Source organism: Ptychodera flava, chromosome 20 (assembly GCF_041260155.1).
Source record: "Ptychodera flava strain L36383 chromosome 20, AS_Pfla_20210202, whole genome shotgun sequence".
NCBI lineage: Eukaryota > Metazoa > Hemichordata > Enteropneusta > Ptychoderidae > Ptychodera > Ptychodera flava.
The window spans coordinates 20170862-20195847 of record NC_091947.1 but is presented as its reverse complement, the minus strand read 5'-3'; the positions used below and the strand labels follow the sequence as shown (position 1 = coordinate 20195847).

The window sequence follows — 24986 nt, the reverse complement described above, 5'->3', positions numbered from 1 at the left end:
TCATTTACAGCGAAATCGTTATCAATATTGAAGGCTCATTCGGTTCGTCAAACAAAATTCAAATATGGGGCAATTCACGATAAATCTCCACACAGCAAAAATCTACAAAATCAAGCTTTGTGCACATCACAAGGCAAAGATGCTACAAGGGTACAATGTACTTAGCTTGCAGCTACTGAAGTCTGTAGCGTCATTCCAAAGTGCCTAACAACTTAATTTTCACAACTGAGTTTGAGGCTGATTTGCTATTATTATACACTAGAATGTTAATGTCTGCCTGACTTCACATGTTTGCAAGTTTATGCTAAAACAATCCCTAGGACTTGTATGAACTTAATAAATTCATGCTAGCTCTAAAAGACAGTTTCCAAATTACTTTTTTCAAATATTAATAAGGCAAAAAAGTACAATCTCCTTCTAAAGTCTGAGTGAACTCAAAAAGTACAATCGACCAAATTGATTTGAAATGGGTAATTATACGCTGTACAGTTCTAATATGAGATATCGCTTTTTAATATTTCAGTTAGAACTGAATTTTTAACATACAATACTACAAATACATCCCATCGATTTATAGTGTGATGTACATACCACGCATATGATGGCAATATTCTCTGAATCGGTAGCAAAAATTGTTTAGTTTTGCAATTTGACTCTCTTAGGTCAACGATGAAAACATTACTTTTGAACGATACACAGCTTACTTTGAAGTAAGAGTCCAGTTGCTATCTTGGTTGCTATGGTTTTTTATTGATTCCATTTAGTAGCTGCTTGTGTACATATTATATGATTACATGTACAATAGGCTTCCCTCGAATTTTCAATCAAGAAGGTTGGGTTGGACTGGGGTTAAAGAATGAATGTCCAGGCGAAAACAGTCTTAGACCCTTGCTTTTCTAAAACACGAGTGACAGACACATGCCTTGCAGCTTTGAGCCAATGGTCAGGAAACCCATAAGAAATAGCCTGACACAGAAAGAAGGCTCCTTGATAGAAGACACATGTTTTCCCACGCAAACAGGTTACAGAAACTTTCAGCAGAAGACAGACACTACACTAGAATGGCTATTTTTGTTTCCAAAACAACCACAGGAACATCCTTTTATGAACCAAAATGTTGAAATGTGAGATGGGTGATTTAGTTGGGTTTATTTTTGGGGGCTGTTGAAAAACATGAAACACCAGCTCCAAACCGCTGGTTAGGTTTATTTATTAGGGTACTCCTTGTCGACTGGAAACTAGGTCACATGGCAGGTTGGCAATTTAAATAAAAAAACATTTATCTAAAATATGCAAATGAGAGAAGTTTTCACCAAATTAATCGATTGATTGGTGATGTAAAAATTTCCACAAAGTCACAAGCATCCAGTGGAAAATGTTTGCACTAAATTTAATTTTGAAGGGCAGTGTTTAGCTTTAAAATACGCACTTTAAAATAACAAAATATATGTGCAATGATTTGAAATGAGTCAGATGCAGCCTCAATACTTCAAATTCATTTAGTCTAACTGTCTTGATATGTGTGGTGATATCGATTATCCTTTCTTGAAAACTACGATAGATTTATATGTAACGGAAGAATTCAACAAACTGTGTCGTCCATCAAGGAATGCAGGATGGACAATCAAACATGAACTGACAGGCAATTCTTCAATCTATTCCACTCTATACTTGTCTCTCTTATCGATATTTTTTTTTTCTCTTTTTATGTCTCACACAGGAGATGATTTGTGTCAACTGCAGCCTATCTGGACGGCGATGACAATTAACCATTAACCGGTGGATCTTTTCACTGAAAGATTCCTTTCATTCATTCAGATTACCCAGAAAGAAGATTTCTTGTCATGGCAACAAAGAGCTCTACAGATTGAACTTGATTGGGGGGGGGGGAGGAGGATGACCTGGGGGTTTCTGAGAATTTTTAGCCTTTCTTTTTGATAAATGATTAGCTGGCACAACAGTGGAAGTCCTGATGAGTGACTCATTGAAGGTTATAGGCAGCGTTACAATCAGAAGTTCCTGTTAGCGAGAGCAGAGTCTCATGGCGGCATATTCTCAGACTCGGAAAGTACAAGTGCCTTCCAACGCTATGAGGGTGCAAAGCGTGTGCCCTTGACTGAATCTCCTCTGTATTCCGAAAGCTATACCACACAGTGAACAATGTACATTGTAGGTCAATGTTATTGGTAATTACCATGTAAAATTAAGACCTGGAGCAATCTCAGAGACAGTCCATCTATGAGAAATGGCTGCCGATCAACTGCAGACTTTTTAATAAACAAGCAATGCCGTCCACAGGGAATGTTTGAGAACTGTACTAGCAAACTGTCTTGTTAAGAATACATATTTTTAGTGCAAAAATTTGCCTGAAGAAAATTTTACTTCATACAAAGAAGCACACATTTTGCACAAAATGTCAACTCTAAAAATTCCACAGGCAATTTCCAAGAAATGACGTTCTCTGCTTTCTTTCTTGGAATCTCTTCATTCTTAACTTTCGAAATGTCTCAAAGTAAGACCCTCATCTTCAAGTCTTCAAAATCAAGACATCTTTGTGAAGAAACACTCATAGACCTGAACAGAGGAATATGTTGGCATATCAGTGGAGGTAGTGGGTAAATACTATCTCAATAGTTGTCTACATGCAGCCTAACATGTATAGTGTTGTCATATACCGGGGTACGGTTTCGAGTCTACTATGATACATCACCATTTTCAACTGTTTCTGTACACTTCTGTGTCCAACAGCCGGCTACACATAAAATGTTAGTTTACAGTAAATAAAACCAATAAAAAACAATCAAAAAAGGCAACCTGACACAGGCTGCATTTCCAAGGGTAAAAGCTGATTATCGATCAATTAATAATCAGCTTTGCCAATCATGTCCAGAAACATTTCAGGGCCAATAAGCATTTTGTTCGACATTACTTGAACAATTTTGTCCAATATTAATGCAGATAATTCCCCTATGTGCAGTGATTCAAATGGAGTCGTCCTATTGTCACACTGTGTGTTACACACTGGAACTTGAAAAGGTGCACTAATCAATATTTTGAACACACGTGTTGACTTTGACCTTGGCAAGATACGGTAACCATAACAACATTGATTATTACGTGATGGACTCAGTCATATGCACTTTTGCTTTGTAGAAATGCTATTAATGACTGGGATTCCTAGGAAGTTTTTATGTATTTATTAAACCATGACGATATTGTCATCAAATGTGCACCACAGTAAAATCCTTTTGCTTGCGCATACCATATTGAGCATGTAAAGAGTTGAACACCATTGACAAGTCACATGTCATGAAAGCTACCCTATCACAGAGCTTCACTATTTAACGAGGGAGCTGATTGGCTGTCAAGGTAACCGGTACAGGTGTATGGTATACTTACATCTGATCTGAGGTACCTGTCAAAGATTTTTTGACCCTGGTTGCTGCGATCTTCATCCGCTGTTATCTCGTAGTCCCTCTGGAAAGTCAACATCAGAGAAAAACAGTGATGAAATACTCAAACTGGTACCCAGATACTACATGTACATGAATAAGTTTTTCTCAAAAAGGAAGAGATAAGGAGTATTTAACAGGAAAAAAATGTGCAGGAGTTGGAGCTTGTTACTCCTTGAGGTCTTCCACACCAGGACCTATAAAACAAACCCTGATATAATGCCGATGTAGAACTTGGGCTTGGTTCCTTTCTATGCAAATACAAATCACTGCAGTACCATAATGCTTGTCTGTCTGTCCAAAGCAAACTTTGACTGCTTTGACAGGTAGTTTTGAAAAGAACATGTAATTGTTTATGTCAACACGTTGAAATTTTCAATTTATCATGAGTATTTGGGTCTCTTTGCTCCGTCATTCACATCAAAGTTTAAATTCTCGCAATCAGAATAACAATTTCACACCAACCGAAAATAAAAATTTGCAAAACAACATAATATTGGGTCATATTGGGCGAGAATGCCATCTTAGTATATCAGATATATATAAAATATCTGAGAAAACATCAACCTCATGCAACTGGAGGCGCTGTTGTCTTATTGTTTGGGAAGCTATTTTGCATATGAAAAAGTCAATATTTTGATTATGAAATATTTTATTATACATCAAATGCTAGTTTCAAAGTTTTTGGGGCTAGGTCTTTTTCTGATCTGGAAAGGTGAGTTGTCCACATAAAACTAATTATTCAAAGCCCTGAAAAATGTAACATTTACATGATTTTTGTTTTTCATTTGATAGAGGCCACAATCTATGCCACATCTTTGTGATTTCATGTACATAATGTCATTATGCACAAAACTAAAGGATGGAGTACCTACATAAATAGACATAAATCTAGGGCAGACCCTCTGTGCTTTAAGCAATCGAAAAGACGGAAAGCTTGTGAAATTGAACATCTTGCCCAGAGAGGTAATCACCAATCAAAGGGTATTTCTTTTCATGAAAACAATTTTCAAGTGTGAAATATATAACACTCTCACCCTATGCAATGTCAGGGCCAATGGGGGAAGTTCAAGCTTCAATGAGAAACAAATTTTCACAAAACACGTAAATATATGTAGATTTGTTACGTGCGCCAGTTATCCAAACTCACATTGGATGTTTTTGTCAAACTAAGAATGAAAGAAACGACTTTGCGGCATTACGTGACCTAATTTCAACATATCATTGTACTGGGCCCTTATTGGCAATACTGATTACAGTAAATTTCTCTAGCAAGCTCTCAGAGATCAGTAAACAAGGTAAAGGACAAGGCCCTTTCAGTATACAGTCCCATGACATTGTACCGGGCAAGTCCCTTCTTAAGTACACTTTGATGAAAAAATATCTCTGATATGTCACTGTTGCCAGGCTTTCTCACAAGAAAACTCTCATTGAAAGCACGCAATAAACAAGCTAGATATTCCTGCATTTAACCTATATTTATTCATCCTCTTTCTCATTAGATTTGCGTCCCATTTTGATTCTGTTCGGGGGAGAAATGTGAACAGTTCCAATACTTACAACTGAGTCCAAAAATGAAAAAATCCTTTTAAGTTCTGGGTCTGTTTCACAGAAATATCTAAAGAGTTCACTCCCAACAGGTTGTTTTCTACATATACTGTCATAGCTAACTTCTGCAAAAGAACAAAAAGAGTAGAGAAGATAAAATGGTTATTTTCACGACAAGAGTTGGGTGCTACTCTAGGCTAAACATTTCGATATATAAAAATATGCATTTGTAGTATTTCTCTTTATCTGTGGCAGAAATGTACACAATCCATTCATTATTTACTGCATTTACAACATCAAACATTATATGATACCGTACATTAGAGCCCTTGTTTCCAATGATACTGAATTACTGAATTACACACACACACACTTTTGGGAAATTGGGCAGGGGGCTTGCTTGGCTGGGATGCTTACTTAATCCAGAAGATGTGAAAATGTGAAATCCAACATACATTTATGAATGTCAAAGGAGCCCATAAAATCAAAACACAGCTAAGTTCCATTTCACAATCACCTGAGATATTCTTCAACTGTTGTTATATTATAGCTTGGTCAATACCAGTGAATTGTGTGACCTCATACCCTCAGATTATTACTGATGAATGTACATCTGATTATCCAGCATTGTGGCCACAGATGTTTTCTACATTTCCAAATTTGCTGGCATTACCAAAACTATAAAATAACAGCAATAATGTGTACCCGCTCCCAGCCCATAATGGACTCATACAAACTTTGCACTCCATAATTTTAATCCTCGGCTTCACCTCAGACATTATGTCGTGCAAAGTTGACTTTCATACATAATTGGCCTGGACGGGGTACATTATTGTTTCAATATTATATAGTAACAGGAGTTCCATCCTGTTGAAACTGTCAACAGTTACACCAAAGCATAACTTTATAACTTTTTTAGTAGTGAATTTCATGTTTCATTTATTGAATCACATACTCCAAAAACCAAGTTTCCTTCCAAACGTAGGGGGTGTGTGTGGCCACAATACGGCAGCTAGGTAGATTGTCAGAATTTACCAGTGCAACAAGTTAATAATGAGTATGGAACTAAGGCTATTTTGTGTAGCTGGAGAGGAACCACTAGTGAAGGCTAATATGCAGCGTTTCGGAAGCTTTAAGCCTATTGGTCGGTTGGAATTCATTGTTCTTTAGGGCAATATTTCCAAACAGCCAATAATGTGGAGAAAAGCCCTAGTTGCAAGTCGATGTTAATGATGACAATCTACCAATCAGATGTGACCTTCCGCACAGCTTGCACCTTGCAAGAATAATGATGATCATATTCAGACAACCAATAACGTACAAGCTTCCCAGATGCTGCACATTGCAGGAACGACTACTTTAGACCACGGTTGCAACACAGACCACACTACACGTGACCTGCTTTTAATAGTCACACATCCACATGGGTGAACTGGCCTTCTTGAAAGTATCGTCAGTCCTCATTAAAATTGAACACTTATGAGTCACCGAGGCATTTATTTCATGGTGTTGCATTTAGCACTTGTGACCAGAATTATTTGTGTTGAACATATTAATTACACAGTATTTACCCTGGCTGCTTGGCAACTTTTTAGAAATTCAACCAGGTCAAAATTACAGAATCTATGCGGCTTCTGATTTTGAACTTCATTTTACTTCGCAGCATCTATGAATTTTTTTCTTTCATTCTTTCATTAAAGAAATACAAATTCTGTGAGAATTTCCACTTAAACACCACAGAAAGAACCCTGATTGATTTTGTCAGTTTATTGTGAGAAAAAACCTATCAGAAAGAAAGGAATCTGGCAAAGATGCAAATACTATTCAATTCACGTTGGAAGTTAATAATCTTCTCTTTTATGGCACAGTCTTGAGAAGCACATGGAAATTGCAATGACATGACAACAAAGCAAACTTTTGAGAAAATATTCACAATTTATTATCCAAGAGTCCATCAAATATTAATCAAGTACGACAGGCTCCGGGTATTGAAATACAAAAAAAGGTTAAACTCTGAGTGGAAAGGAAAAGGTCCATTTTATGATTCAACCCTTTTCACCGCCATGGTTTGGCCCAAACCCACAGCTATCAATGGTGAGTATGCATCTGTTTACAAGGAATCGGGGGGGGGGGGGGGGGGGGGGGGGGGGGGGGGGGGGGGGGGGGGGGGGGGGGGGGGGGGGGGGGGGGGGGGGGGGTGGGGGGGGGGGGGGGGGGGGGGGGGGGGGGGGGGGGGGGGAACAGGTTAAGTAGCTCTTGATATTCTGTCACAAAATGAAACACACCATTTGTAAACTGTGGATGAGGAAACAGAGTTTTGAGAGCAGGGATTAAAAATTGAGAAGAACACTTCAATGAAGTACATTTTCAACACTTCGCAATCACACCGCATGGTTGGGTTTTGTTGTTTACATTTGTCAACATGATATAAACAAGCAGAACATCTGGGAAGTTCACGCTTACAAGAACTTTTCTAATGCTGATATTTTTAAAGCATATGCAAGCACATTTTTTCTTGAATTCAAAATCAAATAGTACATCAAATTGTAGTTACCATAGTACCAGTAGGGTTACTGTTTGAGAGCTCAACCAAAATTCAGAAAAAGTGTATCAGTTTTGTCCAATTTAATTAATTCTTACTGCAAAATGTCGTGTGACCAGAATGCATGAGGCCACATATGGGAAAATGGGAACCCTGTTTCAGGTTTACCATTGACAAAATTGACCACACCCTCCATCTTGAACGACTGCAGGACACTCAAAATCGCTTCCCTATGCATTCATTACCACAAAAAAATCACAGGTTATGAAAGTATCTGCTGCTTCAATGATGAACAAGAACAATAATAAAGCATACAACATAAAGCTCAGTCCATACTTCAAGTTAATTAGAAAGCTCAACTTATTTCACTTCAAAGAAAATTCTTCCGAGATTCCAGGAATCCAAACGTGAATGAATGCCTATGAGCATTAGAGAGGGACAAACCTACGTCAAGAGATATTGTGTGAAGATGGTGTGTCCCTGATAAAAAAAAATTCACCATGGCAACCAATATTGCAGAGACGACCATATGTCGTGCCCATCTGCCAAGGGTAAAGAATAGCGGCCAGCGATGTGACAATAAAAATGGAACTTCTCCTTTCTGTGACAGGAGAGGAAAATTTCCGCTTCATGATATCACACATTTCAATCAATTACGGAACTGAAATAGGTTGAATTCCCCTTCGTAGTGGGAGGTAGGGCTATCTCTCTGCCCGTGTTGTGCCAGATATTAATAGGACTGCAGTTTGAAGCTACGGTATGATACAAGTATTGTGTAGTAGCAGCCAATGACCCAATGGTGTCTGGCCACATTTCTTCCTTACATGGACGCGTCTATATCCAGACCTGTACGTGTACACACACACACACACACACACACACACACACACACACACACACACACACACACACACACACACACACACATATATATATATATATATATATATATATATATACAGCTCTCCATCAGAGAATGAAAGCTCCAGCATCTGATGGAACCATGGGAAAGCATCGACACATGGTCTTTCCATCTCTACATGTCCCTGCCTATTGGGTCAAACCACACAATTGGAAACCATGGGTTATATCATCGCATGGCAATGGAAAGGGTGTGAAAGTAATTCAAAATGGCAAAAAATCCATTTTTAAATTGAACACAACCTCACTGACCTTGTATACTTGACAACAAAAGTTTGCATGTCTTATTGTATATTTTTCTACCATGATAATACTGTCCATTTCAATAATCAATTCAAGATTTTAATATTAAATACTCCACCTTATCCTCAAGTAATGCATGAAATTACATGTACACAATACACATTTATTTCCAGTACTACATGTAGGCAAGGTACTGCAAAGCTGAGAATATTATTTCAAAATAACTTCCACGCTTTCTTGCACTCTTGCCAATGTACAAATGCATTTATTTACATATTTTTCTATTAAAATGCGACACAAAGAAAACATGAAAATTTGAGATTTTCTCACATTCTTTTTAAAAAATGCCAAAAATGTCTTAAAGTCATCAGTGGCAGTAAAATTGGGAAGTTGAGTCGCTGGAAACACTTTTTCCTCACAATACCTGATCACATATTTGAAATTGTTATACGACTTCTTCATTCTATTTTAACAGTAGCGCTCATACAATACAACCATTACATATCAACAAAGAAAGTTTGCGGAGCATGTCAACAAAATTTGACATCTGTCGGTCACATTTCACACTAAGTTGGTTCCTTGTGACTTGAAGATTGAGTTTAATAACTTTAAGTGAAGAAATAATACCCCAAACCCCCAACCAGACACACACTGACCTTTTGACACTGTATTTGAACTTTGAACCCTAGAACATATGCAAATGCTGCCACTGGAAGGGTGCTCATTTTCAAGCAGCTATAACAAGGATCTTTTTTCCATATAGGGTATTGAGTACTAAACACTATTTTGGAAATAACTGTGAAATGAGAGATGTGAATGAAGACACAAGAATATTACAATCATGCAAAGCCTTAGTACAATACTCCATTTAACATATTCAGATATGAAGGAAAGTATGGATGGATGTTAGGTAGTCGAGTATAGGTGGGTCTAGTCACAGGCGCACGACGTCTTTTAAAATCACTTGTCTGTAATGTTAATGTTGAAACATGCATTTTATTAAAATCTGTGCAAACGGAAATCGTGCGGGCAGCTATTGAGACATACCATGGATGTAAAAAATATTTTTTACATCCATGGACATACAGTGATCAGTGCCCCGTGCACGGCTGTGGCCGCTCAGCTCTACTGTTAACGTTACTAACTTTATACAAATGGCGAATTTTAAAATCACTTGTCTACAATTTTAATGTTGAAACATGCATTTTATTGATAACTGTGCGAACGGAAATCATGCAGGCAGCTTTTGAGACATACAGTGAGCAGCGCCCAAAACACGGCTGTGGCCGCTCGGCTGTCTTGTACACATTACTCTAAAGGTACGAAACTATTGGGAAAATAATTTTTAAATTAGACAAAATTAACGGTTATTGGCCATCCTCGAGATTCAAACTTCAATTTAATCAAGGGAATACTTACAAAAATCGATCGATCGGCTTCCTAACTTGTAGAGTCAACATGGCCCGGTGCAGTTTTTGTCTTTCAAGAACCCAGTCGATCGATTTAGTACCACGCATGCGACAACACAGAGAAGTTCAAATCCCCAGGGTTGCCAACAACGTTTTATTTTACGGATTTTATTTAAATTATTTTCCCAATAGTTTCGTACCTTTAGAGTAATGTGTACAAGACAGCCGAGCGGCCACAGCCGTGTTCTGGGCGCTGCTCACAGTATGTCTCAAAAGCTGTCCGCATGATTTCTGTTTGCACAGTTGTTAATAAAATGCATGTTTCACCATTCAATTACAGACAAGTGGTTTTAAAATTCGCCGAGTGTATAAGTAACAGCAGAGCTAAACGGCCACAGCCGTGCACTGCACTGTAGTGTAGTGATGGGCACTGTTCACTGTATGCCTCAAAATCTGGTCGCACGATTTCCGTTTGCACATTTGTTAATACAAGCGACCTAGCGGCCGATATAGCTCCGCTGTGTTTATGTAGAGAATAACTATTTTTGAGACATGTTGATGAAGAAGGGTGGAAATCTTTGATAGCTCGATGCAGTGGCCAGAAAAAAGTGGCTAAAATAAGCTGCAAAAATACCCAATTGAAGATTTCATAATACTTTGAATGTATCGCATAGGATCATCCCTAAGAACATGTCAACCAAAGCTATCTGATGAGTAGTTTTTGAGAACAAATTTTTTGACCAAAAATGGCAACAATTGCCTCCAAAAGTAAAAATTGCAGATTTCATCATAATTTCAAAAGATCAAATTTAGTTCATCTATAGAAACCTGTATACCAAATTTCAAAGCTGTTAGACAAGTACTTTTTGAGAAACGCATTTTTTGACCAAAAATAGGAAAAATTGCCCCAAAAATTCAAAATTGCAGATTTCATCATTATTTCAATAAATATCATTTAGTTCATCTATGGCAACTTGTATACCAAATTTCAAAGCTATCATATGAGTAGTTTTGAATATACACATTTTTTGACCAAAAATGGCAAAAATTGCCCCAAAAATACAAAATTACAGATTTCATCAGAAATTCAATATATATTACTTAGCTCATCTGTAGAAACCTGTATACCAAATTTCAAAGCTATCAGACCAGTACTTTTTGAGAAACACATGTTTTGACCAAAAATGGCAAAAATTGCCCCAAAATTACAAAATTGCAGATTTCATCATAATTTCAATAATTATCATTTAGTTCATCTGTAGGAACCTATACACCAAATTTCAAAGCTATCGGATGAGTAATTTTGGAAATACACATTTTTTGACCAAAACTGGTAAAAATTGCCCCAAAATTACAAAATTGTAGATTTCATCATAATTTCAATAAATATCATTTAGTTAATCTGTAGGAACCTGTATACCAAATTTCAAAGCTATCGGATGAGTAGTTTTGGAAATACACATTTTTTTACAAAAAATGGCAAAAATTGCCCCAAAAATACAAAATTACAGGTTTCATCAGAAATTCAATTCATATTACTTAGTTCATCAATAGAAACCTGTATACCAAATTTCAAAACTATCAGACCAGTACTTTTTGAGAAATAAATTTTTTGACCAAAAATGGCACAAATTGCCTTAAAATGCAAATTTGCATATTTCTGCACAATTTGAATAAATCTGAAATGGATCATCCCTAGGGACCTATGTACCAAATATCAAAGCTATCTGACTGGCAGTTTTGAAGAAGAAGATTTTTAAAGATTTTTTTACCAGAAATGACAAAAATTGCCTTAAAAATACAAATATGCAAATTTCGCCATGTTTTGAACAAATCTGACTGAAGGCACCCTAAGCAAACTGCATATCAAATTTCAAAGCAATCGGACAAGCGGTTTCAGAGAAGAAGATTTTTTTACCAAAAACACCAAAAAATGCCCAAAAAATACAAATATGCAAATTTCACCACGATTTGAACAAACTGAAGTGAGGTCACCTTAAGTGAACTGCATATAAAATTTCAAAGCAATCGGACAAGCGGTTTCAGAGAAGAAGATTTTTTTACCAAAAACACCAAAAAATGCCCCAAAAATACAAATATGCAAATTTCACCACGATTTGAACAAACTGAAGTGAGGTCACCTTAAGTGAACTGCATATAAAATTTCAAAGCAATTGGACTTGCGGTTTCAGAGGAGAAGGCAATTGTTGACGGACGACGACGGACGACGACGACGGACGACGGACGACGACGGAAAATCAACCTATTTGATAAGCTCCGCGTCGCTGACAGTGGAGCTAAAAATGCATGTTTCAACATTAAAAATTCAGATAAGTGATTTTAAAATTCGTCGTGCGCCTATGGGTCTAGTTGGGCTACTGTAACAGTAAAGTTGGATAGGGTCAGGTATGGTAGGGTGTTGGGGTGAGTGAATTGGCTTATTTGCATATTGATTAATTTGTTTGTTTCTTCATTCATTCATTCATTCATTCATTCATTCATTGATTCAACCACATTCATTTAGAAGGGCAACCTACATGTAGGTCAAACAGGCAGCTACAAAGAGGAGGATAGAGGCTCCAGTATTCTCCTTGTGTACTTGGAAAAACCATGATAATCCAGCAGTCTTAGCCACAACAAATTGTCCATGCAAATGCCTGACAGCAAATCAGCCCGTGTTGATAGTGATTTTTGTCCAAACCCAGTTGTCAGGTTTATGAAAGTACTGATATACCAAACACGCATTCATCTGCTTGCAGATACTCTGCAAAAGGGATTACATGTAACAATCCCCCTTGGAAGCTAAAAACCATTCCACTTTCAGGGGTGAAGGACTGCCTTACATCTATGGTGGGCAGAACTGTATGTGCATGAGCTGAAAATACAAGCGAGAAACTAGGGCAAGAAGCTGCCTCCATACGGACCAAAAATACTGTCCTATTTATGACATACTGTGCCATGAGATAGCTGTTTCATCTGAATATCACAAACGGAACCAAGGCATGACAAAGATCAAAGTACTGCCACGACATCTGACTTTTACACATGTATATTCTTTGTGTACATCAATACCATATCACGTTTTGTCATATTTTTATCAATAGTTAATATGCTAACAATTAAATGATATGAAAGGATATAAATCTCCTGCTTGTAAAAGCACGTTGAGATGAAATGACAGTCACCGGGGACATTTCATTCATTCCTCTGGGTTGACCTCAAACTAAAAACAATCTACTTGCGCACTGAGAGACATGTTTAAACAAATAACAACACAAAACAGTCTGTTATTATGGATCTCGTCCCTTGCAAGTATCTTATATCCCTGAATTTATTGTCTTTTGATTTTGTTGGCTTGATCTTCTTGGCCCTTTCATAAATCTCCGGGGTCTTGTCTCCACTTAAGCAGCGTTGGAATGCGCAGCTACAAACTGAGCTGACCTCCCGGGGTCACGCTGAGGTGCGACCCAAGTGCAACAAATCAATATGTCAAAAGAAATATCTGCGCTCCATCACTCAAGATCAGTCTACCAGATATGATCGTGCTGTCACATAAGGCTCTGGTGAGCTTGTTGCTCACAAATAACATTTTGAACACTCTGATCTTTTTACAAAGTATTGTGGTTCCCATGCATGCACATCACTCAACTCCTCAAGTTTACGATGACAGACAACACATTAACCCCTCTTCCCCTCCCCACCCCCCCTTCCAATCTTCCTCTATTTTAGGACCAACATCTCACAGTAAAAAACAGAGTTCTACTGTACTAAAAGTGGTCGGGTTGGTCTTCACACAAAATGTTGTTGCCATCAAGGTCAATGTTATGCATAAAACACATTTTTTCATTAGTTCAGGGAAGGAGTATTACATCTCTGCTGGCTACTAAAACTGGGGACTATAAGAAAGGTCAGAGGTCAACTCCCATGTGGTTTGTTGGCATGTGTGATTAATGAGTGATACAATTGTACAATTCAATAAAATTCCTAATTGGAGCTGCAATTACATTTAATAGCCAAGTCATTGCTTTTTGACCTTCTATTAAATCAACTTTTGCACATTTTGAATTCCTAAACAACCCCTACACGTGTTCCCGGTATTTACATGAACATGGTAAGGGTCACGCGGGGCTTTCAGTGAATTGATACAAGCTGTGTCCAATAGTGTTTCCTGTGAATCAAGGTAAAGGCTCAGCTTCACACACGGTAAGGTGTGACCTTTAACCCTTTCAAAACCCCGGTTGCCATGGTATGAAAGCAGGTCACACTGCCTTTTAAGGAAAAAGAACGTGGTTGCAATGTGGAGGAATGGAAGAAGGTTGGTTGCTGAGGGATCAAACCTTTGGATACTAGTCACTGATTGTGACAGGCTTTGCCTTCAAACAAACAGAATATTACTGGTGTAACATATCCATCGACCCTGCTACTGCCACCCACCCGCATACTTCAATGAGACGTATCATCAATAGTTGACACTGTAGCTGTGTGGAGAAGACACCCCAGGTGAGAGACATGGCCAAGTAGATTAATCCTGTATGGGGGAGGTTGAGATGACCCTGAGATAAGATGCTCTATGCATGTACAATTCTAGTATGCAGTCTACCACAGGGCAGACATGGATAGCCTTGTCGATATTATAGTCTCATGAAGCAGTGTGACCAGGGATTGTGGTCACTCTCAAACAGGGTACCTCATTCTTCAAGGGCACAGTCAAGGTTATATATATATATGCTTTAATACCTTCCTTTCACAAGAAGCAGAGACAATGTGCTGAAACTGTGCTGGCATTTGGTGACAATATTCATCCATAAGACCTGTCTGGATCAATGGGTAATTTGTTTGAACTTAGTGGGCAAAAAAGGAGATAATAGAGGCAAAGGATGAAGCTCTGCTGGCATTTACTAGTAATGAGTCCATAATTCAAACATTTCCCTTTAAAATGTAGGAATGAATTTTGGAATGTCGCAATGTTGAAAAACAAAAGTAGTGCATTCCAAAATTTCTCCTGTACAAAAAGAAAACTACAAAGAAATTAATCCACTGTAATTGCCATTCAATGCAAGGACCTACTCCATGGAAACTTGATCCCCCATCTCTCTTTATGGCTGCCTTCTCATTTATTTATATAGATATTAACGTTTTTGTTTGTTCATTTATGGGTAACCTTTATTTATTTTCATATCAATTTATCTTCATATCTGTTCATTCATTTATTTTAGACCATAAGTTTTGCCCACCCACACGAACACTTATTTACTAGTAAATGCGGGCTATTCATCTCGTCCTAGTTCAGCAACGTACAATTTGATCAGCATTGCACAGTAGAACAGCGAGTATGTGACACTGTTCTGTACGAAGGGCTTTTTCCCTGATGAACAATCCCACAATTCATTTCACTGGACTGGTCCATCTCCTCACAGACTGCAGGGGGGAGCAGGACCGTGCTCTATACAAATGCAGAGCAGTCATGCAGAGCAGATGAGAACTCCTTGCCTTCCCTATGGGAAATATCAACAGTGCTGTACAGCTTCAAAAACATTCGTTTCAACCATTTCATGTAAAAATTTTAATATAAGTGCCTGGCCTTAATATGCAAATTCTTTTAGATTTGGTGGCAGCACTTGGTTCCATAATTACCATAGCAACCTATACTCACCAGTCACAACTGGGAAAGACCTGGTCTTGCTGGTTTTGTTTTATATGGTTTTCCGGGTGTTATTTTTTCCTTGGTGGAAATTTTATGACAGCATATAAAAAAAAACACCCCTGTTAAATAATAAATGAATAGTAATTTCAGAGCTGAAAAATTTTACAGCTCAATACTTTTTCAAATTAGTACTTGTCCTGTTTTATCTGCGCTATGATAATCAGATAATTTGGTAATAAAACTGACTGGGAATAGATGAAAAGCAGCATCATGGGAAGGCTTGAGATGAGAGATGGAAGATGAGCTTTACTTATTCCAATTCTGACCAAAAAACCCCCGGATGAGTGTGAATTACAAATGACATTCATTGGTTCTAGAAAAAGCTACTATCAAAATATTCATGAAGGGAGTGTCCGTGACCATTGCCCCGCTCTTGTTAAAGGCACGCAGCCTCTATTCACTTTTGTGTCTGATACAATCCAGTATCTCATTTGACAAAAATTAAAATAAAATAAAATACATGAATAAATACTCAATAAGTTAAAAGAGTACCCTACGATCAATAAAAAGAATAGTTGCTTAATCAAAGTTCACAAGAAGATAATTTTTTTCTACTTAAATACAAGATAAAATAGGGGCATGTGTATTATGAACAGGTCTCTGCAGCCATATTAATCAAATTTCATAAACAATGTGCCTGGTGGAGCCGCCATATTTTTTTGCACAAGGAGCTAATATTTACACTTTTGAGAGCAATCCTTCTCAAAACTGCAAATACTCAAGTACTACATGTATTTACTTGTGATAAACCTCAAGTTTCAAGCCCATATGTGCACAAGATTATTTTTTCCCCCCTAACCTTTCCCAGCTGCCTAAGCCTTGTTTCACATCTAAGCGTTGCCTAGTTCCCCTCTAAGCTGAACAAACAGGGCAATTTATTCATACATTTGCTTAGATGATGAGGCTGGGGTTGGAGCGTTTGATTTATCAAGTAGGAGTTGGTAATAGTTTATACAGGCATGCCGTACACAAATACAGAATTGTACGCATCATTCTGCCTAGATCGAGCCGGAAATGCATAATCATGTTTCCCCCCTGATGTACTGAGATGAGAAGCAAGGTTATTCACTGTGAATGATCTACACTGAGGAAACTAGGCATGGCTGCGGACTATTTTCTTTCTCAAACAATTTGCAATCAAGCATTAAAACTGCTAATTGTTGCCTCTTTACTTCACAGGTACCGGTATGCTTGTGCCTGATAAACAATTAAGCCTGCAGAAGAGCGTGTCCTCGATGTGACACATTCAGAGGACCCTGTTGCCATGCCAACACTCCGGAATTGCTCTGGAAGTCTGAAGCTGCCAGTGACTTACACAAATGCTGGGTATGGGAGAGCAAACGATTCAAATGTTTATTCACTTACTTACAGCTCACATTTTTTCGCACAAAAACACTGAACTGCACAGCACATCAATCATGCAAAGGAAAACTGATGAAATTTGCTGTTAATAATAATAGACTATTCAATGTTACTATTTTCAAATTCCTGATCATCAGAATCATTACCATGACAACACCTCATTCACTGGATACACGGCCTAATTTTTCTCAATGTGACTAATGTACAGTGGGGCGAGAGGTATCACAAGACAGGCTACGGTAAAGGCATGCAGGGGTCCTTGCAATTTAAATATATATTTACTTTAAACCTGTATAGACGCTGTGATGACAGGGTAAACAATTGAAGTTTCAAAATGCAGATACGGAGTAGGACAAGAACTTGAATATTGACATACAGTTAAACGAAAAATAGTTTGAAGTAATCACAAAGTTATAGATTTTGATGTTACATGTATGCTCATTCACTGACTGTTCTTACCCAAACTGAATATCATGGCAAACTGACGGATATGATTGATACCTGCAGGAGAGACCCTAAAACAATTCCAGCCTCCTCCTTGGCCTTTAGCTACACCCACTGCATGCCATGAGAATAATATTTAGATGACCTCTCCTGACCCCTTGCCAATCTCACTGATCCACATGCGAGGTCTCTCTCTCAAAAAAAGATTTTTACACTGTTTTCAACATGCTTTTTTCTGGGAACACAGAAAAGTAAGTGATATCTTGTGCCTTGTGGCATCCCAGAGGGACAAAATGAATTACTGGGGAGCCACTCCGAGGAGACTGTGAACTTTATAAGCATTCCAAACTCAAAACCAAAACTGTACACTTGATTCATCACTTTGTTGAATCAAATGTCTGGTTTTCCCTACAAGAGGGGGTTACACAGTAGCCATCAGAAATTCTGCCCCCGAGAAAATCTTGAAATGGACCGTATTTTCTGTGGGACAAATATTTAGAAAGATGAGAACTTGATTTTGCTGTCCTCAGGAAATGGGTATGCTTACATGTGTAAACAATCGAGGGCACTTCAACTGGTAGGTATGGATTACTTCTGTACAGAGAGGCCTTTTCATTTTATCTGTTTTGAACCGATCTGTTCAAAAAAAGAGAGGGCAATGGTTTTAATTGACGACATACATAATTTTTTGTATTTCAACAACCAACTGCCACACATGAAAAGTTACTTTTAGCTACTTAAGTGGAAAGGTATTGTTAATCAGTCAATCCAATTTTAATTCTCCCTCTCATCATAGGAGAATGGTGAGGGTATTTTGTACACTGTGATCACTGCTCATCATTGTGCTGCAGAAGCAAAGACGTCCTTGCAGTAATTTTTTTTCAAAACTGTTCAATGTACAACAAGCTGAAAATCCTCAGTCAAGGCAAAGCTGGACCAAAAGGATAAGGTCACTGATGTTTCATGTGAGACTACTAAAACCAAGGACTAAGAATTTGGATAATCCCTCGACAGAAACTTTACTATTTGAACTTTTGGACAAGGGCAGGATTTAAAGTGTTCACCAAGAATCCTGTTTTAAAATACAACAAACTATAAACCGCATTCTCGACAAACATGCATCAAATAAACAAAGCCAAACACGGCCATCATTAAAACCCAACGCCCTCTTAAACCAAACTTCAAGACACCTACAAACGTAGTTTACTGTGTAGAGTGACACTGAGCAGACAACCTGACTGGCTCCTCAGAAGGATGACCTTGACATTTAAAGTCAGATGCTTTTATGACCACAACGCTCTACAACTACATGGAGATGCCTGGAGATCTTGACTTATCACATGGAGATGCCTGGAGATCTTGACTTATCACCACCCCTGGACAGGACAAGTCACAATAAAAAGTGTACAGAAATGGACTTGAAACCTGAATAATTGCAACAACTGTTAATATTACCATGATTATATTTAAAATAATGTTTTTGTTTTGTTGTATATGCATACATCTATCTATACAGATGTGTGTGAGTGTGAGTGTGTGTGTGTGTGTATGTGTGTGTGTGTGTGTGTATATATATATATATATATATATATATATATATATATATATATATATATATATATACATACACACAGATACACACATAAACACACAGAGACACAGACACACGTAGTCTTTGACAGAAATGTCTCTGCTTGGCATTACACTTTTGAAACTTATGTACACTTCAATTTGAAAATGCAAGTAATATTTTACAGTGTATCTCAAAATATAGTTTTCTATAAAAATGCCTGCACAGACTCAATTAACTGACGTGAAATTAAACTGACCCTTTTGAATTTAATTGATCAAGTACTGCAACTGAACAAATTAATGGTTGTTGTAGGCACTTATGATGTGTCAAAAGTCAAATTCTGTTTGGGGAGCACTCAGGCTGGCAGTTTGAATGTACCAAATGTTACTTATCAGGCCAGCATGAGCTAGACATATCAACACTGACGTAGCTTCTATTACTACAGTGATGTAATTAAGAGCCAGAGAAAGTAAAATTTGATGACATCATCATCTGACAGGAAAAAATGCACAGGGAAGTAGATACCGGTGCTTTAAATATTGATGGTCTGTCCAACTAATGCATACAGACAGTTCAATCAAAAGATTTCATCAGTCGCACATATTATACACTCTAAGCCTATGACAATCAACAGAAATTCTGAATCTCAAAGGAGGAAACACAATTTTTCCTCTGATAAAGATGTTCATTATGTGCTGTGCTGGTGGATACGCTGAAGAACAGAAAAATGGCCACCTACATGTATATGTACCTGTATCATGTGTGACCGACTTTGCAAACATAAACATCGTGGAGTCATAATTTATCCACGTCAATAATCACATTATTCCCTTATGCTTTCCGATACTACAAGCCCACTCTAATGTCATTCCAGGGAAAATGACCGACAAGCTCATTAATCCTGCAGAAAATAAACAACGTGGGAGATGCCATCTCCATGACAACAAATAAACTGAACTCTCTTTCTCCCTGACTCCCACACTTGACAGGTTGGAGCATTCTGATGACACTGACCTTGACAATGACCCCTGACAAGACACTCCAGAAACAGGGAAGAAATAAAATTAATTAAGCCATGTCTCAACCCATTAATTACAGCGTCTCATCCATTTTTGTCAAAACGACATTGTGAAAAAAATTACAACAAAAAAAAGATGCATATCGCAATTTACCAAGAACTCCCATGAGTGTAGAACAAGTTTACTAATTATCATGCCGGACGCAGACGATGTCGTATATTAATTTTCAAGCAATTACCCAAAACATTTGGGAGCTGAGGAGCATGTTCTGTCATTTTCCAAGATGACCCTCGTGCAGCTCGGTGCATAATTTTCCATTTCGTCTTAATTAAATGAGAAAATTGAAGAGGCTGCAGCACTATCTACTGTATTCAATTCTGATTGTTCCACTTTTCATATTCCCTCTCTTCGTTTGCACTTTGAAAAAAACGTATTTTTTCTCACTTTCATCACTGATGCATGTTTATAAAATCCAGCAGAGCCACATACTTTACTGCGGTTTGTCCGAGTTCAATGCTGCTGTCATGGTGATTTCACAGCGTCATGAACTTTCACAGAACACTTTTATTGGGCTGGTTTGGCACTGACAAACTTTGACAACAGAGCTCTTGATAGGTTAATTGAGTTGGGTCACGAAGGGAGCCAGAGTTTTATCCCAACAAGGGGCTGCCTGATTGGACAGCTTAGTCTATTTGTCTTGGCATGGCGGGGTCATGAAATGAAACAAATTATGCACGTTTCAAAATAAGCACAGGTCATGCTAAACCTTTGTGGAATCTGAAGGGAAAGCAGAAGTGATGAAACACAATGACACTCTTGCCTTCATGCAGGTTTGCATTATAAATTATAAATGGAGATTTTTTTTTTACGATGCAATTAGGCTGCATTCACAAATGCTGGGTAGGGGGGCTGGATGAATCGTGACTGAAGTCTTAATTCCCCCCTCAATACCCTCAAAAACATTTCAAATCTTACCCCGATATGATGAAAAAAGTTCAAACTCCCCCACCCAATTATAAGCCCAAACATTTATTGAATCAACTCCAATCTTCTGTCTTAAACCTCATCACACGGCTTTAAATAATTCTTTATGAACTGGCTGAAACAACATGACAAGCAGATAGTATTGCAGCAAATGAAGGCTGCTGTGTAATCGGCAGGGGAACAGCTTGACAGGGGGGTGTGGCCCCTCTCAATAGGGGGGTCCCTAGCCGGTGTCCCCATATTAAACCAATCTGGAGGTTTTATGTGTTTTTAGAGACTATTTTGAGCCCTTCAGTACACTTTCTGAAACAATTTTATGGATTTCCAGTGACAAGTTTTTTGTGAGTTTTAAGAATTACTTTGAAGCCTTCTGATGATTGTTTTCACAGATAATTTCAAACGGCAAGTTTTCACTGCAATTATTGCACAATGCAATTAATACTGCTGATAGTATACTTTAATTGTTGAAATATTCAGTAGTTTGTCAGCTTGCCAACACAGCCTGGTTAATGTGCATTTGTATCCTTGACAAATGACTTTCAGTTTAGACTCTAATTGAATCATCAACAATAGTGTATGTACATATGAGCTTTGTTGATAAGTTGAACATTGTGTGTTCCAGCACGCTGTAGAATAATAGCAAGAAACTGTAGTTGATACACTGAATAGAAATGTTGAGAAATAAATAATCAACAGTTGCAGCTTCTGTCCCCTGTTACAAGGTCTACTTGTTGTTTTTCATTAATTAAGGAATATTATGGTATTCATATTATTGTAGATTATTTCACAACAAAGTCACGAAATGCTATAAAATGATTCCTAAATTTGTTTAATTATCATTAATATTTGCGCCATTGGATGACATAATGCTATTCATGTTACCTACCACACTGCAGAATCTGGAAATGTGAAAAACTAGGGCACCAAAATATTTTCAGTTTTCATATCTCACCCCTATAGCCAGTGAAAACCATTCAAATCCCCCTCTACTACCCTGAATGTTCATATCCCCCTTGAATTCCTCTAGCCCTCCCAATCCCGTATTTGTGAATGCAGCCTTAGCACGATAAACCTGTCTAACTCTTTTTAAAAGTGCACAGGCCTTACTTACTGCATCATTTTTTGCTCACGTGTTCACACACATGAGCATATGTCGCAGCGATGTCTGTGTGTCTGTCTGTCTGTGTGTCTGTGTGTCTGTCTGTCTTTTGGTCCAATATCTCAAAAACAGCTAATCAGATCAGAATCAAATCTGGTACATAGATTCAGTTAGCAAACGGCAAGAAGTGATTAGTTTTTGGTGGGTGTGGCTTGCATACTTTTGCTCATTTGCATAATTAATGATTTTAGAAAAAAACGGATATACATTAAAAACAACTGCATATAATTTGATGAGATTTGCTACAAATGTGATCACACCAAGACATATCAGCAGTGGGAACCATTAAGGGGTGACATGAAAGATAAATGCTAATTTGCGTATTTAATGAACTTTCCTAATTAGGGATATATATCTGACTTGACTTGATCAAAATTAACCAAACTTGGTATGTGTGTTGAAGATACTATGATTTAATATTATTGAAAGTCATTAAGCATTTAAACTTGAGCCAATTCCTAATATGCATATTTAATGAACTTTGCTAATTATGGATATATATTTGAATTGACTGGACCAAAATACATGAAACTTGCTATATACATTAAAGATACTATAATACAACATTATTGAAAGTCGTTAAGCAGTTTTACTTCAGCCAATTCCTTGTTTGCATATTTAATGAACTTTCCTAATTAGGGATATATATCTGAATTAACTTGATTGTAGTTGTTAAAACTTGCTGTATACATCAAAGATACTGTGATATAACATTATTGAAGTCAAAAGACATTTTTACTTCAGCCAATTCCTAATTTGCATATTAAATGAATTTTCATAATTAGGGATATATATCTGAATTGACTTGATCAAAATTGATGAAACTTGCTATGTACATTTAAGACACTATAATACAATATTATTGAAAGTCATTAAACATTTTCTCTTCAGCCAATTCCTAATTTGCATATTTAATGAACTTTCCTAATTAGGGATTTATACATCTGAATTGACTTGACCAAAGTTGACAAAACTTGCTACATGTATTGGAGATACTATGATACAACATTATCGAAAATCATTAATCATTTTTACTTCAGCCAATTCCTAATTTACATATTTAATGAACTTTGCTAATTAGGGATATATATCTGAATTGACTAGACCAAAGTTGATGAAACTTGCTATATACATTGAAGATACTATGATACAACATTATTGAAAGTCATTAAGCATTTTTTCTTCAGCAAATACCTAATTTGCGTTTTTAATGATTTTTTCCAATTAGGGATCTATACTGGGATTTACTTGATCAAAGTTGGCAAAACATGCTATGTACATTGATGATTATACCAGGTTAAAACAATATAGAAAGTCATTTCACATTTTCATGTCAGCTAATTTATAATTTGCATATCTAATGAGCTTTCACAGTTCGGCATATATATGGCTTGAAGGACTTGCCTAAAGGTAATTACATTTGCTATATGAAGTGGTGGTACAATGACAGCAGTCAAAGAACTTTAATATTTTTATTTCAGCTAATTACATATTTGTATACTTCATGATCTTTTAGAGTTAATCAGCTGTGAATATTGTTCATTATGTTGATCATAATACAAAATGTACTTTCAATGAAGTTGCAAACATGATGCATTTAATGAAACTGCAATATAATGAAACACGTGAGCATTTTCAGTTCATATCTGGTAGATTATGAAGGAGGCTAAGCAAGCGACACTTGAGTTGAAAATGATTACTTGTAACACAAGCATGTGACAGTTCTGCATTTCCATAGTATGATCTACATGTAGTACCGTAAAATCCCTAATTTAGACTGCGGCTTCTATTGGGAAATCTTTTTTTCCAACCCTTGAGTACAAGTCAGAAAACCACAATACAATCAATACGCTCCTGATCCCTAGGTGTATCTGGTCATAGCATGACTTTGGTCTGGTCATTTACAATGATATTGTTGGACTAATACATACATGGCTGCAAGGGGAGGAAGCACATGAAGGAATCTACACCTTATGACTGTGTGAAGAAAAGTCAAACAGACATATCTCCAGGCATTCAATTTGGAAGTTTGTTTTTTGGAAAATCAGAATTCTTTTTTGTTGAAGCCCCATTAGATTTAATAAAAGTTGATTTTGTTTTCAAACCATATTATCGAGAAAAATGCGAAAAGATACAGTGATTGGGGCTGAGGTATATGGCAAACTTTGAAACGGCCTGATGACCTGATTGTCCTGTGATAAAACAAACATTCAGTGCAAATACTAGGACACAATTTGGTTAATATTCTCCAGGTCAACCTTTATTTCAAATACACACCAAGACGTCAAACGTCGGTAATGAGGCAGTTGGTACCACAAATGTTTGAAGTCACTCACAGAGTATAGTAATTTATGGATACCATATGTGTGAAACTATAATTTCATAGTGCTCAATTGTGTGAATATCATTTCATGTCAGATCAACCAGTATCATGAGCTCATAAAAGTAAGCCAGGTCACATGAGGTCAAAGGTCATGGGTCAACTCAGTGTGTTATAACTGTTATTGTTGTTGTTACATTGTTTTTTAAAATAGCAGTACCTAATTTACATATATAAACACCATCATGCTTCCTCGTGAATATTGATGGTACTGGTAAAAAGGTGGAAAGATTTGCAGTTGTGAAT

The 24986-nt window shown here is 37.3% G+C and overlaps 1 protein-coding gene across 1 annotated transcript in view; it reads right to left on the bottom strand.

Annotated features, from left to right (window-relative positions):
• Nucleotides 1–24986, bottom strand: part of LOC139120272 (G protein-coupled receptor kinase 5-like) — a 53510-nt gene that overhangs the window by 17998 nt on the left and 10526 nt on the right. The window contains exons 3-4 of the mRNA XM_070684552.1: nucleotides 5013–5125; nucleotides 3400–3477 (exon numbers count right to left, since the gene is read on the bottom strand). Coding sequence (XP_070540653.1) covers nucleotides 3400–3477; nucleotides 5013–5125 — 191 coding nt within the window. The remainder of the gene's footprint in view (nucleotides 1–3399; nucleotides 3478–5012; nucleotides 5126–24986) is intronic.